This window comes from Diabrotica virgifera, chromosome 3 (genome assembly GCF_917563875.1).
Source record: "Diabrotica virgifera virgifera chromosome 3, PGI_DIABVI_V3a".
NCBI lineage: Eukaryota > Metazoa > Arthropoda > Insecta > Coleoptera > Chrysomelidae > Diabrotica > Diabrotica virgifera.
The window spans coordinates 133,355,659-133,372,970 of NC_065445.1; the positions used below are offsets into that span (position 1 = coordinate 133,355,659).

At 36.7% G+C, this 17,312-nt stretch overlaps 1 protein-coding gene across 1 annotated transcript in view; it reads right to left on the reverse strand.

Moving 5' to 3' along the window:
• LOC114336380 (glutamate receptor ionotropic, delta-1) overlaps window positions 1-17,312 on the reverse strand; it is a 75,270-nt gene that overhangs the window by 18,448 nt on the left and 39,510 nt on the right. Inside the window, exons 5-6 of the mRNA XM_050646910.1 lie at window positions 16,007-16,293; window positions 11,024-11,467 (exon numbers count right to left, since the gene is read on the reverse strand). Of these exons, the coding sequence (XP_050502867.1) occupies window positions 11,024-11,467; window positions 16,007-16,293 (731 nt within the window). The remainder of the gene's footprint in view (window positions 1-11,023; window positions 11,468-16,006; window positions 16,294-17,312) is intronic.

Below are 17,312 nucleotides of genomic sequence, written 5' to 3' on the forward strand. Positions count from 1 at the left end.
AATTACGGTGTTGCTATTTAAGAAAATCAACGATGACGTCATATCTCTAAATTGGGACAACCTGTATACATTATTATTATATGTCAAAAATGACAATTTGAAATACTAATCGAGGGTCTGAGCATTTTTCAAAAAAAAAACAATTAGTATTTTAATTATTGAATTTATTCCAAATTACAGAAATAACTTTGTTATTTTCTATTATCTTGTAAATGGTAGAGAATAAAAATTTGATATTTTGCAGTTGTGTATAACTTTACACACACTATCAAAATAGCTATCAAAATGACAGTATTGCCATTTTAGAAAATCAACGATGACGTCATATCACTAAATTGGAACACCCTGTATACATTATTATTGTATGTCAAAAAGGACAATCTGAAATACTAATCGACGGGTCTGAGCATTTTTCAAAAAAACCATTAGTATTTGAGATATTGAATTTATTCCAAATTAGAGACTCTCTCTGTATATTGCTTCAAATTGGGAGAGGAAATGTAATTTCCTCTCCCTGAATGGATTCGGATCCCGAATGGACCGAATGTATTTTGTTTTTTTATATAATATGTAGAACAAGACTGGAATTTTAGTGGTTTTGGTTCAAATATATACGGAAAATCGGTGGCGCCTAAAATCCCGAGAGCCAAAATCCCGACAGCCAAAATCCCGACGCCCAAAACACCGACACGCCAGAATCCCGACGGCCAAAACACCGACACGCCAGAATCCCGACAGGCCAAAAATCCCGACATGCAACAATCCTCGCATAAGCAAAAATCCCGACCACTACATTTTGAATATTTATTGTTTTCTTTTCAAATGCAATACCAAATCATATTATAGAGTATTGAAATTGAAAAATTAATTACTTACTAATAAGTACGGGTACTAATTATTATAAAAGAAAAATCATTAAATACTTCATTTTATAATATAAAAGCTCTACTTACTGAAATGGAAGGTTGTAAGTGACATGATAATATCTAAAATAAAATAAAAATTCCATTTTTATTCAGTTGCAATGCGAAGGCAAAACCGTCTTATTTTTCACTTAGAACAAGGAGCGCAGACCAGCACTCTAAATCGACGATTTTCGACTCTATTTGGAGTCATCATCAGAGAGGCGTAGATTTGCTGCTCTCTGCCCGAAGTGACAAAATCACGAAAGCTTATATTCGCATTGCAACTGACGTTTATGGAATAGGTGACTAGCGTCATCTGGCAACTGAAAGGCAAAGTAAGTTTTCAACCTAATGGAAACATAATAATATTGAAAAATATTACTAAAAGATTTTTAATTGAAAACTTATTGGTCCATTTCCCTGGTAACACCTCCATGGCTTCTAAAAATTGCAAGCCAGATGGATGCTGAAGCGAAGAAGACAAGAGGGAATTCAAAAAATTTACAATTCACGACCCCGTCTGTTCAGCTGGTAAATTCCAACGGAAAATGGACCTAGTTACTTAATGGAGTAAAGAGCAATATAAAAATAAAATAAAAATTCCATTTTTATTCAGTATCCCAGTTCACTTAGGACAGAGAGCGCAGACCAGCACTCTAAATCGACGATTTTCGACTCTATTTGGTCTCCTACTCCATAAACGTCAGTTGAAATGCGGGGAAAAGCTTTCGTAATTTTGTCACTTCGGGCAGAGAGCAGCAGGCCTACGTCTCTCTGATGATGACTCCAAATAGAGTCGAAAATCATCGATTTAGAGTGCTGATCTGCGCTCCCTGTTTTAAGTGAAAAATAAGACGGTTTTGTTTTCACATTGCAACTGAATAAAAATGGAATTTTTATTTTATTTTTATATTGGTATTTACTCCTTTAAGTAACTATGTCCATTGTCCGTTGGAATTTACCAGCTGAACGGACGGGGTCGTGAATTGTAAATTTTTTGAATTCCCTCTTGTCTTCTTCGCTTCAGCATCCATCTGGCTTGCAATTTTTAGAAGCCATGGAGGTGTTACCAGAGAAATGGACCAATAAGTTTTCAATCAAAAATCTGTTAGTAATATTTTTAATATTTTTCAATATTATTAATGTTTCTATTAGGTTGAAAACTTACTTTGCCTGATAATATCTATTATATGAAAGTAAACTTGAATTCAGGATTTTATTATACATACATATTGTGACGCCTCACGACCCGGCCTAATTATTCTCGATGCTTCCCGGGGTTACGAGTAAAGGCCAGACCTTCCACGGCGATTCGAGGCGACCGCTGTCAGAGTATTTAAGAACAGGAATTCGAGCACAGGCCAGTCAGTCAATGAACGAGCCGCGACGCGTGATATAATTGTATTCGAATCGGATTTAATGAAATGTATATATTAGTTATCGAAGTTATTATGTTTAGTTAATTAAATCATAAATTTGAGTTGTAAATAAATTAGATGTGTTAGTTGGTGTTATTTGTAATTATTAAAATAAATAAGTGATGTAAATAAAATAATATAAGTAAGTCTTCCTTTATTTAAATTAAACTTAGTGCCTAAAGATATAAATAAATAAAATAGTAGAGTCAATCGCGTAACAAAATGGTGTCAGAAGTGGGATACTTGAAATAAATATCAACGTAAATTTTCGGTTTAAATACAGTGTGGAACCTTTAAAAATAAATTAATATAAATCGTAATAAATAAAGTGTGTGATCATGTCTACCTTGTGTAAGCTAAAAATTGCAGACCTGAGACTTGAATTGGAAGAAAGGGACCTGAGTTCTACTGGAAAAAAGGCTGATCTAGTCGAACGTCTAAAAAACGCTCTTCAAGAAGAGGGTCAAGATCCAGAAACCTATTTGTTTGAAGACAAGCATGCTGCTTTAATTTCGTCAATAACATCGTTAGAGAACAAAGTATCGACAGACATTACATCGTTAGAGAACAAAGTTTCTAGTGAAATCTCTCAAGTATCAACAGACATTACATCGTTAGAGAACAAAGTATCGACAGACATTACATCGTTAGAGAACAAAGTTTCTAGTGAAATCTCCCAAGTTTCCTCGGATGTTTTGAAAGTTTCGACAGACATTGCATCGTTAGAGAAGAAAGTTTCGGGTGATATTTCATCCCTTGAAAGCAAAATGACTAACGAGATCTCTGCTAACATCTCTAAGGTCACTTCGGATTTCGACGACAAGATATCGTCCATAAAATCTACTTTTGAAGAAAAGATCAAGGAAATAAAAAAGAAACTGGAGGAAACTGAAAAAGTGGACAAAGTGGTGAAACCCATCTTAACAGATATTAAAGATGATGAAACCAAATACAAATTGGAGCCACAGTCGATAGTTGAAGGGAGTGTGAGTCTTGCTCGTGTTAAGGTGCCAAATTTCGACGGAAAGTCTTCCTGGAAGAGTTATGTGAAACAGTTCGAAGCAGGTGCAAGAGCGAACGGATGGTCTGAAAAAGACAAAGCTGTAAACCTGGTTATTGCTCTTCGAGGAGAGGCTTTAGATGTACTTGAGACCATAGCAGTAGAGCAGATTTTAAGAACAGGGTAATCAAAGTTGGCAACGAGGAGGTATTTCTTCATCCACATGATGACAGCACTATGCTAGCAGCTATTAGAGAAGATACAGTTGTGCCTGCGAGGAGTGAAACGATCATCGTAGCGCGGCTACAGGGAATTGTAGAAGAAGGAACACCTGTTATGATGGAGCCATGGAACCACGACGAGGAGGTTGGCCGAGGGATCATAATTGGAAAGGAATTGGTTACTTCTGCTAAAGAAATTCCCGTGAGATTGATTAATGTCAATGACTACCCGGTGACCTTCAAGAAGGAGACAAAAGTAGGAACTTGTGTACCCGTGACGTCCATAATCCGTCAGACGACAACATCAGATAATTCCAACGACAAGTTCGACCAAATGGTTGCAGTTGCAGGCCAATCTCTAAATCAAATGGAAAAAAGGAAATTAAGGGAATTTCTTAGGCAATATCGTGACATATCCGTACCGAAAGGAGGAAAGACAGGAAGAACGACAGTTGTCAAACATAAAATTGACACTGGTACCGCTAGGCCAATTCGTCAATCAGCTCGACGATTACCACAGGCGAAGAGAGAGGAAGCTGAAAGGATTGTTCAAGAAATGAAGAAAGACGGGGTGATAGAAAGTTCTACGAGCCCATGGGTCTCTCCGGTGGTCCTGGTCAAGAAGAAAGATGGAACTACGAGGTTCTGTGTGGACTACCGTTTGTTGAACAATGTTACCAAGAAAGATAGTTATCCTCTGCCTCGGATCGACGACACGTTGGACACATTGGCTGGAAGTAAATTGTTTTCTACGTTGGACTTGAAGTCTGGATATTGGCAGGTAGAAATGGATCCAGTGGACAAAGAGAAGACGGCCTTTACGACAGGATCTGGATTATGGGAATTCAACGTTATGCCGTTTGGACTCTGTAACGCTCCTGCGACATTTGAGAGGCTTATGGAAAATGTGTTGAGAGGGTTATCTTGGAAAACGTGCCTGGTGTATTAAGACGACATAATCGTTTTTGAATTATTTTTGTTCCTAGAGGAATTAGGATTTCCCCCGGTAGTTGCGGTTACAGAGCACTGGCTTGAAGTCAACGAGCCTTTTTTTGTAGAAAAATACACCACAATTGCTAGGTATGATCGTCCAAGCTCAGCTTACGGAGGCACCCTAATTCTATCTACGAGCAATGATTTTTCTTCGGTAACAAAATATGACTTTCTGCTAAGTGAAGCCGTCTTTGAGTTTTCGTTAATTTACAATAAGAATCTTAATCTTTATATTATTTGCATTTATAGATCACCTAACTCTTCCGTGGAACTATTTTTTCAGAACCTGCTAAATTTGTTAGATGACCTGCCCCATAAAAGTAGAAAAATTTTATGCGGGGACTTTAACATTGATTATGCTGCTGCTAGTGCTACACAAATATCCTTGGTCAACATATTTGAATCGTATGGTCTAACAATGCACGTTGATTCTCCTACAAGGATTACAAAAATTTCATCTACCATAATTGATTATACTGTCTCAGATTTTTCACCCCTTGATGTCCACTCTATAATTATTAATGCTGGACTATCTGATCATGAAGCAGTTTATACGAAGTTTAATATCTTGAGCAAACCCTCCTCGAAAACCCGACGTTTAGGCAGGATTTTTTCCACCCGGAACTTTCGTAATTTCCAAAATTTATGCTTAACCTCTGAGTGGCGCTTTCCTGCTATGGACGTGGATAATAATTTCAGTGCTTTTTTGGATAAGCTTGTCCGTATCTTCAATAAAGCATTTCCTTTAATTGCAATTAAGCCAAAACATCGCAAACCCTGGACTACTAAAGGTATCCGAATATCTTCCAAGAATATGCGTTCTCTTCTCTATATCAGGAAATTTACTACCAACGTTTCTATCACTGAATATATCACCAAGTACAGGGCAACCTATCTTAAACTTATAAAATCAGCTAAAAAAGACTACTACCATAACCGTTTGGGAAGCTCAAAAAGTGTTGCAAAAGAAACTTGGTCCATAATAAACGATCTTCGAAATAAAACCCACACTGCTAAAACAATTTCCCTTCCAGACCCTGAAAATCTAAATGAATACTTTGTTAATGTGAGTAAAAATATTACATCAACTATTTTGCCACAACAAGATCCCATTGCTTATCTCCCTAATTCAAGAAAGGTCTCGAATTCATTCTTTATAAAACCAGTCGATAAATCTGAACTGATCCAAACAATCAATAGTATTAAAAGCAAATCCTCCTGTAGTACTGATGGTCTATCGATAAAAATTTTTTCTAATCTCCCAGAAAATGTGTTAGAAGTCCTCATCTCACTAATTAATGATTCCTTTGAGAAAGGTAAATTTCCAGAGTGCCTGAAGACAGCCATCATTATTCCTCTTCATAAGGGTGGTGAAATATCTAATACCTGCAATTATAGACCTATTGCACTACTACCGGTACTCTCCAAAATTATTGAGAGATTCATAAAAGCCCGACTTATGTCCTTTCTAGTTGAAAACAACATTTTATCACAAAATCAGTTCGGCTTTTTAAATAATAAATGCACCACTGATGCCATCTTTTCTGTACTACATGAGGTTTATCAAGCACTGAACAATAATCTTCACACTGCCACCGTTTTTTGTGACTACGCCAAAGCTTTTGATTGTGTAAATCATATCATTTTGATAAGAAAACTAAATTTCTACGGAATTCGAGGTATTTCTTTAGATTGGTTCCAATCTTACTTGGATGATAGGAAACAACTGGTTAGAGCAAATGATACAGACTCTAGTCTCAAAAACATTGTATGTGGGGTACCTCAAGGTTCAGTATTGGGTCATCTACTTTTCCTTATCTTTATTAATGACATCACTAGTTTAAAAATCGATGGAAAAATCTTTCTTTTTGCTGATGATACCAGTATCACTTGGAGCAACTCAAATATTGCAACTCTTCATGCTACTATAACTTCTGATCTACTTACAATAAAAACCTGGTCTGACTCTAATTTACTCTCGTTTAACGTAGATAAAACAGTAGCATTGTCTTATAAAGGAGTCCTTCAACCCTTACCTCTTAATAACAGCCAGATCAGTACCGTTGATTCTGTGAAATTTCTTGGTATTTTTTTAGACAGCAACCTTAAATGGTCCCACCATATCGATTTGTTAAGGAAGAAACTATCCTCAGCTTGCTATGCTATAAGATCTGTTTCGAATGAACTCAATTTAGCATCTTCCAAAATAACATATTTTTCTTTGTTCGAGTCACATCTTCGTTATGGTCTTCCTTTTTGGGGTTCTGGTACAGCTGCCCAATTCGATGTTATTTTCAAATTACAAAAAAGAGCAATTAGATATCTGTTTGGCCTCAGAAGAACAACACATTGCAGAAGTTACTTCAAAGATCACAGAATTTTAACCCTTCCATCTTTGTATATTTTAGAAACTGTTTGCTTAATTCGTAAACATCTACATGTCTTTCCACCAAGACCTAATCATGACTACTTCACGAGAAATTCTACGTTTGACGTCTATATGCCGACCCCGTCCTCTGAGTTAGTAAAGAAATCTATATTATATTCCGCAAAAAAACTTTACAACCATCTCCCTCTACAACTTAAATCTGCAGCATCTTTCCCCAAATTCCGTAAACTGACAAAAGCCTACCTATCTGAAAGACCATATTATTCAGTAGAAGATTTTCTTAATCAATAACTAAGAAATTACAGTACCCTTTGCACAAGTAGTATTTTTATTATCATTTTTTTTGTCTATATTTGGGTGTCATATGCAGCAGCTTAACTTTTAAACTTATTAATTACTAGGTAGACTATGCATTTGCAATTTACTTAACTTTTGCAATTGACTACTTCTGTTTAACTTCATTATTATTGTTATTATTGTAAATATATTGACGATTTATGTAATTTTAGTAAATTGGATTGTTATTGTTTTGTTGTCTTGACTTTTTATAAGCTTTGTCGATAAAATTGTACAATTTTTCATGACAATAAAGCATATTTCTATTCTATTCTGAGACGTTTGAAGACCACCTGAAGAATTTATAAGACGTTTTTAATCGACTTAAATCTGCCCAGTTAATGTTAAATACCAAGAAATGCCAGTTATTTCAAAGTAAAGTCAATTATTTAGGTCATATAGTCAGCAAAGAAGGAGTGGCCGTGGATAAAGGAAAAATTGATTCCATTAAGGAATGGCCTGAACCAACTGATAAACATCAAGTGAGAAGTTTTCTGGGACTATGTACATACTACCGGAGATTCATTAAGAAGTTTGCAGATATTGCTAAGCCATTAACGCGACTTACAGAGGAAGCAAGGGATTATTGCTGGGATGGGGACTGCCAAACGGCCTTTGAAACTTTGAAGAGGCATTTAATTACAGCGCCAATATTAGGGTATCCACTGCCAGAAGGAGAGTTCATCTTAGATACGGATGCAAGCAATGTGGGAATTGGAGGAGTACTGTCGCAGATCCAAGGAGGACAGGAACGAGTCCTTGGATATTTTAGTAAAGTGCTTTCAAAACCTGAACGAAATTATTGCGTCACGAGAAGAGAACTTCTAGCAGTAGTAAAATCAGTGGAACACTTCCATCAATACCTCTACGGAAGGAAGTTTCTAATCCGAACCGACCATGCCGCCCTTAAATGGTTAATGCAGTTTAAGAATCCAGAGGGTCAGATAGCCAGATGGATTGAACGACTTCAAGAATATGATTTCAAGATCGAGCATCGGGCCGGAGTTAGCCACAGGAACGCTGATTCTCTATCTAGAAGACCGTGTCCAGCAGAATGTTCCCATTGCAACAAAACAGAGTCAAAGGAAGCAGCAGTACTAAGAACAACAGTGGTCAACGACGAGTGGACGCCTACCAAGATCAAGGAAGAACAAGAAAAAGATCCAGTTTTACAGAAGATTCGAAAATGGAAAGAAGAAAATCGTCGACCATCTTGGCAAGAAATATCAAGCCTAGGCTCAGTAGTTAAGACGTATTGGGCCCAGTGGGACTCATTTATCTTGGAAGACAGCTTGCTTAAACGAGTAATAGAAAATGATGATGGTTCAGTGAGGAGAACGCAGTTGGTGATTCCAAAGAGCAGAGTAGCCGAAGTACTCCGTCAGTTACACGACAGTCCATCAGGAGGGCATTTTGGTGTAAAGAAGACCCTTCAGAGAATTCGGCAACGATTTTATTGGATGAATAGTTCGGACGATGTGAAGGACAGGTGTAAGAAATGTACTACCTGTGCTACAAGTAACGGACCCTACCGGAAAAGAAAGGCTCCTATGAGACAGTACAATGTTGGAAGTCCGTTTGAAAGAATAGCTTTGGATATTGCCGGGCCATTTCCAGAAAGTGACAATGGATGCAAATACATGTTGGTGATAATGGATTACTTCACGAAGTGGGTGGAGATCTACGCAATTCCAGACCAGAAGGCCGCCACTATTGCAGATGTGTTAATCAAAGACTGCATCAGCCGATTTGGAGTACCTCTGGAGATCCATAGTGACCAAGGAAGGAACTTTGAGAGCGATCTATTTCAAGGAATCTGTGATAAACTAGGCATGAAGAAGACAAGGACCACGGCCTATCACCCGCAATCGGATGGAATGGTGGAGCGTATGAATAGGACAGTCGGCAAGTATTTGACAAAGATGGTGTCCAATCATCAACGAGACTGGGACCAGTACCTTCCGTTCTTCGCAATGGCCTATAGATCTGCTGTTAATGAATCAACTGGCCAAACACCAGCAAAAGACCTATTTGGACGTGAGATGCGTCTACCCTGTGATCTAGAGTTTGGATGTCGACCTGGAGAAGATGTTGCTGGTGAGGATTACGTGAATGAATTACGAAGAAGAATGGACGATATACATGAGTTGGTCCGGTCTAACCTTCAGATCGCTAGCGACCGCATGAAGAAACGATACGATACCCAAGCCGAGAGGGGATGTTTTAAGGAGAACGACAAAGTCTGGCTTTATAATCCAAAGAAGCGAACAGGTTGTTCTCCCAAGTTGCAGCAGTTCTGGGAGGGTCCGTACCTCATTGTCAAGAAAATCAATGACGTTATCTACCGAATAAGCAAGATTCCTAGGGGAAAGCCGATGATAGTCCACCATAACCGGTTGGCGCCGTACGAGGGAGACCACGACGTAGATGAAGAAGTGGAAGTCAACCAAATTCGAGGAATACCTGACCTTACCTTTGAAGAGTTCATGGGTGCCTACGGAGGTACCGGTAAAGCAAGACATGGTGTTACCACTGAAGAAAAGGGAGATCTTCTCGCACTTCCCGATGACTATTCGCTGGCCCATACCATCCCGGCCAGTATCAAAGACGCACGAGGGTTGGCATCCGCCTTCCGAAGGAAGTTTGGTCGAGTTGCAGAACTTCACTGCCAACTGCCAGCTCCTGGCAAAGCATTGAAACTCCAAGATGCATCACGTTACCTATTTTATCTGGTAACAAAAGACACTGTCCGTGACCAACCTACCTACCAAGATGTATGGGATGCATTAATTCAATTGAGAGAGCACGTGTTGGAGTCCGACGTGCAAAAGTTAGCCATGCCAAAGTTAGAATGCAGCCAATTAGACTGGAGAGTTATCCGAAATATGGTAGAAGAAATTTTCCAAGACACCGAGGTCCAGGTGTTAGTCTGTTGCAATCCGCATAGTTACTGGTGCGGAGAGAAGACCGTCCCCTGTCACTTTTATACAACTGGGAGTTGTAAAAGAGGGTCCAGTTGCAGATACCAGCATCCAGTTCCAGTCCCGACAAGGTTCCAGGAGGAACCATCTTTTAAGGAGGGGGCAATGTGACGCCTCACGACCCGGCCTATTTATTCTCGATGCTTCCCGGGGTTACGAGTAAAGGCCAGACCTTCCACGGCGATTCGAGGCGACCGCTGTCAGAGTATTTAAGAACAGGAATTCGAGCACAGGCCAGTCAGTCAATGAACGAGCCGCGACGCGTGATATAATTGTATTCGAATCGTTTGAGTTGTAAATAAATTAGATGTGTTAGTTGGTGTTATTTGTAATTATTAAAATAAATAAGTGATGTAAATAAAATAATATAAGTAAGTCTTCCTTTATTTAAATTAAACTTAGTGCCTAAAGATATAAATAAATAAAATAGTAGAGTCAATCGCGTAACAATATATTTATTGGACTATATATTGGCAAAAAATAATTTAATTCATATACCCATGTTAGAAATTTTATTTAGAAAATTAGTTCATATTAAATGGTATATACTTTTGTTTAGTAACAAAAAATAAAAAACAGATGGCCATAAACAAAAAACCAGAAATAAATGTAATTATATGTTAAAAAGGAACTTATCAAACCTGTCGGGATTCTGGCGTGTCGGGATTTTCGCCTGTCGGGATTCTGGTGTATCGGTATTTTATCCGTCGGGATTTTGACTGTCGGGATTTTGGCTCTCGGGATTTTGGGGTAGACCCATGGAATATTATTACTACTTACTTCAATGAAGGTCTGGCTAAAATAGCAGTCATACTAGCTCTATACGCAGTAACCACAAGTAAACAATACAACCAATACCACCCAGTTAATACCCTTAAGGACCATCCTGTGGGTAGTTTAGGTAGAGAAACCAGAAGTAACATGCTAAAAGTGTAAAGTGCACTATTGACTGGTTCGCTAAATTGATACAATCCAACTGGTTGTCCTTCTCTTCTAATTACTTGATATTTTTCTTTCATTAAAATATACTTAGTGTTTGCATTCATTTTCTCCAAAGCTGGGTGCAAAGAAAGTGTTATTACTTTTTTCGTCTTTTGAAATGGTGTTTGGGAATCTGTGTCGCTGGCGACTTCTTGACTTGTGCTCACGTGAAAATGAGCCAAATAGTAAAAACTTATGATTGTTACTAATAGTGATACTAGTACTCCAGCCCACATTATAGAACTAAAAAAGAAAAATATTTGGTTATCTCAAAGTTGTGTCTAGTACCTATACAGGGTGTTTCATTAATAATTGTCCATATAGTAACTGGAGAAACCTTAGTACAAAATATGAAGATTTAACCTAAAACACTTAAATAAAATGTGGTTCCTTACTGAGTTACAGGTTGTTTTATCTAAAAATTTGAAAACAATTTTTGCCCAGCATTTTTAAACTATTCGACGTATCTTTTTCATACTTGGCAGAAAGTGCGACTACTATACATCCTACTAAATTATGATAAAAAAACGTTTCTAGCTACTACCAGAGGCATACGGCAGGGATAGTAAATGGTTGACCCATCTCAAATTCTACGCCACTGGAGGATTTACTATTTTAGTGCCATTTTTAGATTCTCCAATACTATCTACATAAATAATATACTCCTCAATGGTAACGATAAAGTCATTAGTTTTCGAGATATTTGAAGTTAAATAGGAAACGACACAGTTATTTTAATTAATTTAACCTTATCATACTTGACAGAAAATGTAGATACTGTACACCCTACTAATTTAAGATAAATAGACATTTCTAGCTACTACCAGAGGCGTACGGCAGGGGATAGTGGCAGGTTTACCCTTCCCAAATTCTACGCCACTGACGAAATTGCTATTTTAGTGTAATTTTTTTATTTTTCAATACTTTTTATGTAAATAATATACTCTTCATTCGTAACGATAAAATGATTAGTTTTCGAGATATTTGAAATTAAAAATGAAGCGACACAATACATTAATCAAAATAACCGTGTCGTTTCATTTTTAACTTCAAAGATCTCGAAAACTAATGACTTTATCGTAACGAATGAAGAGTATATTATTTTCATAGAAAGTATTGCAGAATCCAAAAATTGAACTAAAATAGCAATTCCGCCAGTGGTGTAGAATTTGGAAAGGGTCAACCATTCACTTTCCCCCGTCGTACGCCTCTGGTAATAGACAAAAACGTCTGTTTAACATAATTTGGTAGTTTATACAGTACCTATACCTTATACCGAAACGTTTCTAGGAGAATACCAGGCAGGATTCAGGCGTGGACGTTCAACTATTAACCAGATCTTTACACTACGACAGATCCTGGAAAAAGCGCAAGAGTTTAACATAGATATGTACCATATTTTTGTCGATTTTAAAGCTGCTTATGACAGTGTATTAAGACCAAGTCTCTACAACGCTATGAATGAGTTAGGAATCCCAAAAAAACTCATATGTATGATAAAAGTGACAATGGCGAAGATGATATCAGCAGTAAAAATTCAAAACGACTCGTCAACCCCATTTGAAATACATAGGGGGTTAAGGCAGGGAGATGCGCTGGCGTGTCAACTTTTTAATGTAGCATTAAAAAAAGTCGTACGAGACGCTAATATAGATAGCAGTATAGCAGGGGAACAATATTCAATAGATCTGTCCAAATTCTAGCATATGCAGAAGACGTGGACATTATAACAAGAACCAGAGCGAGAACTGCGGAAATCCTAACCGAGCTAGTAGCAGCAGCAGAACGAATGGGGTTACATATAAATCGAAATATAACAAAATTCATGGCGACTAACACAAACACAAGAGCTGACGCATATCTAATCATCAATGACCAAAACTTCGAAGCGGTCAAAGAGTTCATATATCTAGGGACATCGGTTAACCCCAATAATAATACATCAGAGGAAATAAAAAGACGAATATTAATTGCAAACAGGTGTTATCATAGTCTATCAAAGTACTTAGCTAACAAACGTCTGTCCCAAAAAACTCGTATAAGGCTGCATAGAACATTGATAGTCCCCGTTCTCACATATGGATCAGAGGCATGGACGCTAACTAAAACAGATGAATCCGCTCTGTCGATTTTTGAAAGAAAGGTGCTACGTAAGATATTCGGAGCGGTCTGTGAGAACGGAATATGGAGGCGTAGATATAACTTTGAACTGCAGAATATCTACAAGCATACGTTTGGTGGAAAAGATATTATCACTATAATTAAGCTAAATCGCCTGCAGTGGGCAGGACATGTAGCCCGGGCCCCTGAATCAAACATGATAAAAAAGATTCTAACAGCGCAACCCGTGGGAATGAGAAGACGGGGTAGACCAAAGCTGAGGTGGATGGACGGTGTAACACAGGATGCCGAGAAGATCGGAGTCGGCAACTGGAAAATGCAAGCAAGAGACAGAACAGAATGGCGTAGAAAGCTTGAGAAGGTCGAGGCCCTCTAAGGGCTGTAGCACCAAGATGATGATGATGTCAGTACCTATACTTCCTACCAAGTATGAAAAGGATACGTCGAATAGTTTTAAAATGCTGAGCCAAAATAGTTTTTAAATTTTTAGATAAAATACCCTGTAACTCAGTAAGGAACCACATTTTATTTAAGTGTTTTAGGTTAAATCTTCATATTTTGTGCTAAGGTTTCTCCAGTTACTATATGGACAATTATGATAGAGTTTGACAGAGTCCAACTGAAACACGCAATCCAAACTACGAAGAAGAAAAGTCAATAAAAAATACATAGCAATAATCAGGGAAATTAACAGTTGCAATTAAATTAGAATAAAAACACATTTTCCAAATAGGTAAGTACCTATGTAATTTTTTATTACAATACTGAAACATTTACAATTAAATACGTAACTGTTGCTTTTAAAAACTATTTAAAAAGTTACTACAATTATAAAATTGCTTTTGTCTGTGTCCTCACAACAATAAAAACTAATATACAATATTTGTTTATCATAACCTCCATATTGAACAATTTATTGTCATGTCATTTGAACACCCAATCAGAACAAAGGTATAATGCGTCTGCGCCGGGGAACAAGGTTTTTGATGAATTCGCGCATATTAAATTTCACTCCCATCGCGCCTAAAGAAGTATAACTTCAAAAATAAGATTCAGCGCGATCTTAACCCGCTTTTTATTTTTTTAAGGTGGGATAAAATCAATTTAAAAATTTGGAAAAAGTCACATATAGTTCATGCTTTTGTATATAACCTCAAAGTTCATTTTTATTTATTTATTTTTGAAAAAAGTGTACTTTTTTAGAGATGTCTATTTGATGTCTGTTTATTTTTTTTTTTATTGAAGTTATACTTCTTTAGGCGCGATTGGGATTGAATGTAAAAGTGCGCGAATTCATCAAAAATTGTTGGTGCTACGCGCAGATCATTTATACATTTGCTCTGATTGGGTATTCAAATGACAGGTCAAAAACTATCCAATATGGCGGCTGTGGTTAAAGAATGTGTTCTCCTTTACTCTTTTTTATTTTTACGGTTATGGTTGTTTTTTAAAGGTTGTGAGTTTGTGAGAATAGAGACAAAAGTGAGTTTATATGGTAGTACTGACTTTTTAAATAGTTTTTATATATATTTTTGGACTTATTAATATAAAAAAATATGTGTGTACTTTGTACGCACGTTAGAAGTTATACTATTAAAATTGTGTAGAAAATCTGACGTTTTTTAGATTTTCTACGATTTCTCAAAAAGCAATTGCTGGGACGCTCCAGATCGTCAAAAAATTACAAATTAACATTATTATTTATCGAAAATTGACATGGCATCGGGAATATTTTGAGTTGTTGATTAAATAATATTGATAGTGTATTTGATAAATAATTGATTTAAGACGTGAACTTAACAAAAAAATATTGTAAGCGTGTTTGATGTTCAAAATTGTAAGCGTTCCATAGTAACAATATATTATTAAAAAATCACTTTTCCTCTTTTCTCGATTAAGTATTAGTTTTTGTTGTACAGTATATAAATTATTACAGTCACTGAATACATAGTTAGTGAAACAATTATCATATTAATTAACTGAATTAATAATTTAAGCGATTATACAAGTAACAGTTACCCAAGAATATTCAAAAGTCATCTCTTTAAAGTTAATGATGACATTGTCAAGTAATATTTACATATCAATACAAGTGAGAATTTTACTACACGTATTTGCCTTGTAAAGACAGAAAAAGTAAGGATAGCCGTAAAATATTTGCGCCTACACTCTTAACGGACGGTATCATATATGAGTCGATTTCTATATGTATTAGTTGCCATTATGATCTATTAAGCAATCAAAAAACGCGTGTTTCTTCGACTTGATGCAATGGGCACGATACACACAATGCCTCGTGTATTAAATTTATTGTTATGAAATGAAAATATTATTTAGCAGGAATGATGAAGCTTATTTGATATATTGGAAAAATGGTAAGATAAAAATATCGATAGTGGTATTCGCCATTTCAACGACCATTATAACTCCAATATCAGTATGTATATACAAAAATGTTAGGAGACTAAAAAAGTAAATAATCAAAAGGTTAATTTATATCACGAAACTTTTATTAGAATACTAACCTATAAGGAGATCTATTATCTCCAATTTCAGTATATGCAAAAATGTTAGGAGACTAAAAAAATGAATATTCAAAAAGTCAATTTATATCACGAAACTTTTATTATAATACTATAAGAAGATCTACTATATTCTTACCTGAACGGTAGTATTAATGTTTTCCAAGAATTGTCTGTTAGAGCTTCTGGTGTAATAAATGTTAAACACTCTGTATTATAGGGAACCGTCAGATCCATTAAATTAAGTAGATATGGCGTATAATATAAATCCCCAAGAGCAATATCTGCCCTAGTACTTACTACTTCGCCTATGACACCTGTGTAGATTCCTCCAATTAGGGGTCGACCCCAAAGTTCCCTTTCTATGTTTGGGGGTTCATAAATTTCTACATTAAAGTTCATCCATTTGGAAATTGTGTGTAAAATCTAAAATTATTCTTTGGCGTATCAAACATTTCCAGATAACTATATGGTCAGCATACTGGACATATACATATGCGGGTACGGGCGTAGCCAGGAGGGTTTTGGGGGGTTTACCCCCGAAAAGTTAGGAATTAACATTCAGAACTTCATTCATAACTTCATTCCTAACTTCATCCATAACTTCATTCATAAAATTACAGGGCTTAACCGGATTTTTCAGTCGATGGGCAGTAGTTGTCTCCTGAAAGCAAGAGACAACAACATAAAAACCGAAAGAAACTAATCCCAGTGTTAAAAGGAATAATTTTTTGTGAAAAATAAGAGTGATCTTATTAATAATACCGACTGCTTATCAAAAGGTCGACTGGTGGGTTCATAAGCATGAAGCTGTTATAAGATTCATGGAAATTTATTCAGCGATTCTGCATGCTCCCAAAGATTTCCAATCTAGCTACAATAAAGAAACGTCGTAACAATTCTGTCATTCCATAGATCGTCCTCGAGTTTTCTTTCCCTGATTTCTCTATCAACTCCCTCTCTCCAACTTCTTCTAGGCCTTCCTGGTCTGCGCCTTCCTCTTGGTTGCCATTCGAAGATCTGTCTTGGTATTCTATTCTCCATTTCTTCCATTTAAGCTTTGCTAGTTGGGTTGGGGTTCAATTAATCGTGTAACATTACGGAAGGCAATGATCGAGCTCGGCGTACCCAAGAAACTAACTGCGGTAACACAAATGTGTGTAAGTAACTCCTTTGCACAAGTTAAAATACGGGGAAAATATCTGCGTAAATTCTGGACTGAGAGAGGGAGATCCGTTGTCCCCATTGTTGTTTAACCTGACCTTAGGATATGTCATGCAAAAAATGTATCCAAAAATCAAACCAGACATAACTGTTCCGGGAGCAAAAATCATGGTTGCCTTTGCCGATGACGTAGACGCAGTGGCACAATCAACATTAGAAATTAAGGATATTTTCTCGAGCTTTGAAGAAGCTGCATTAAACATCGGTCTAAAAATAAATGA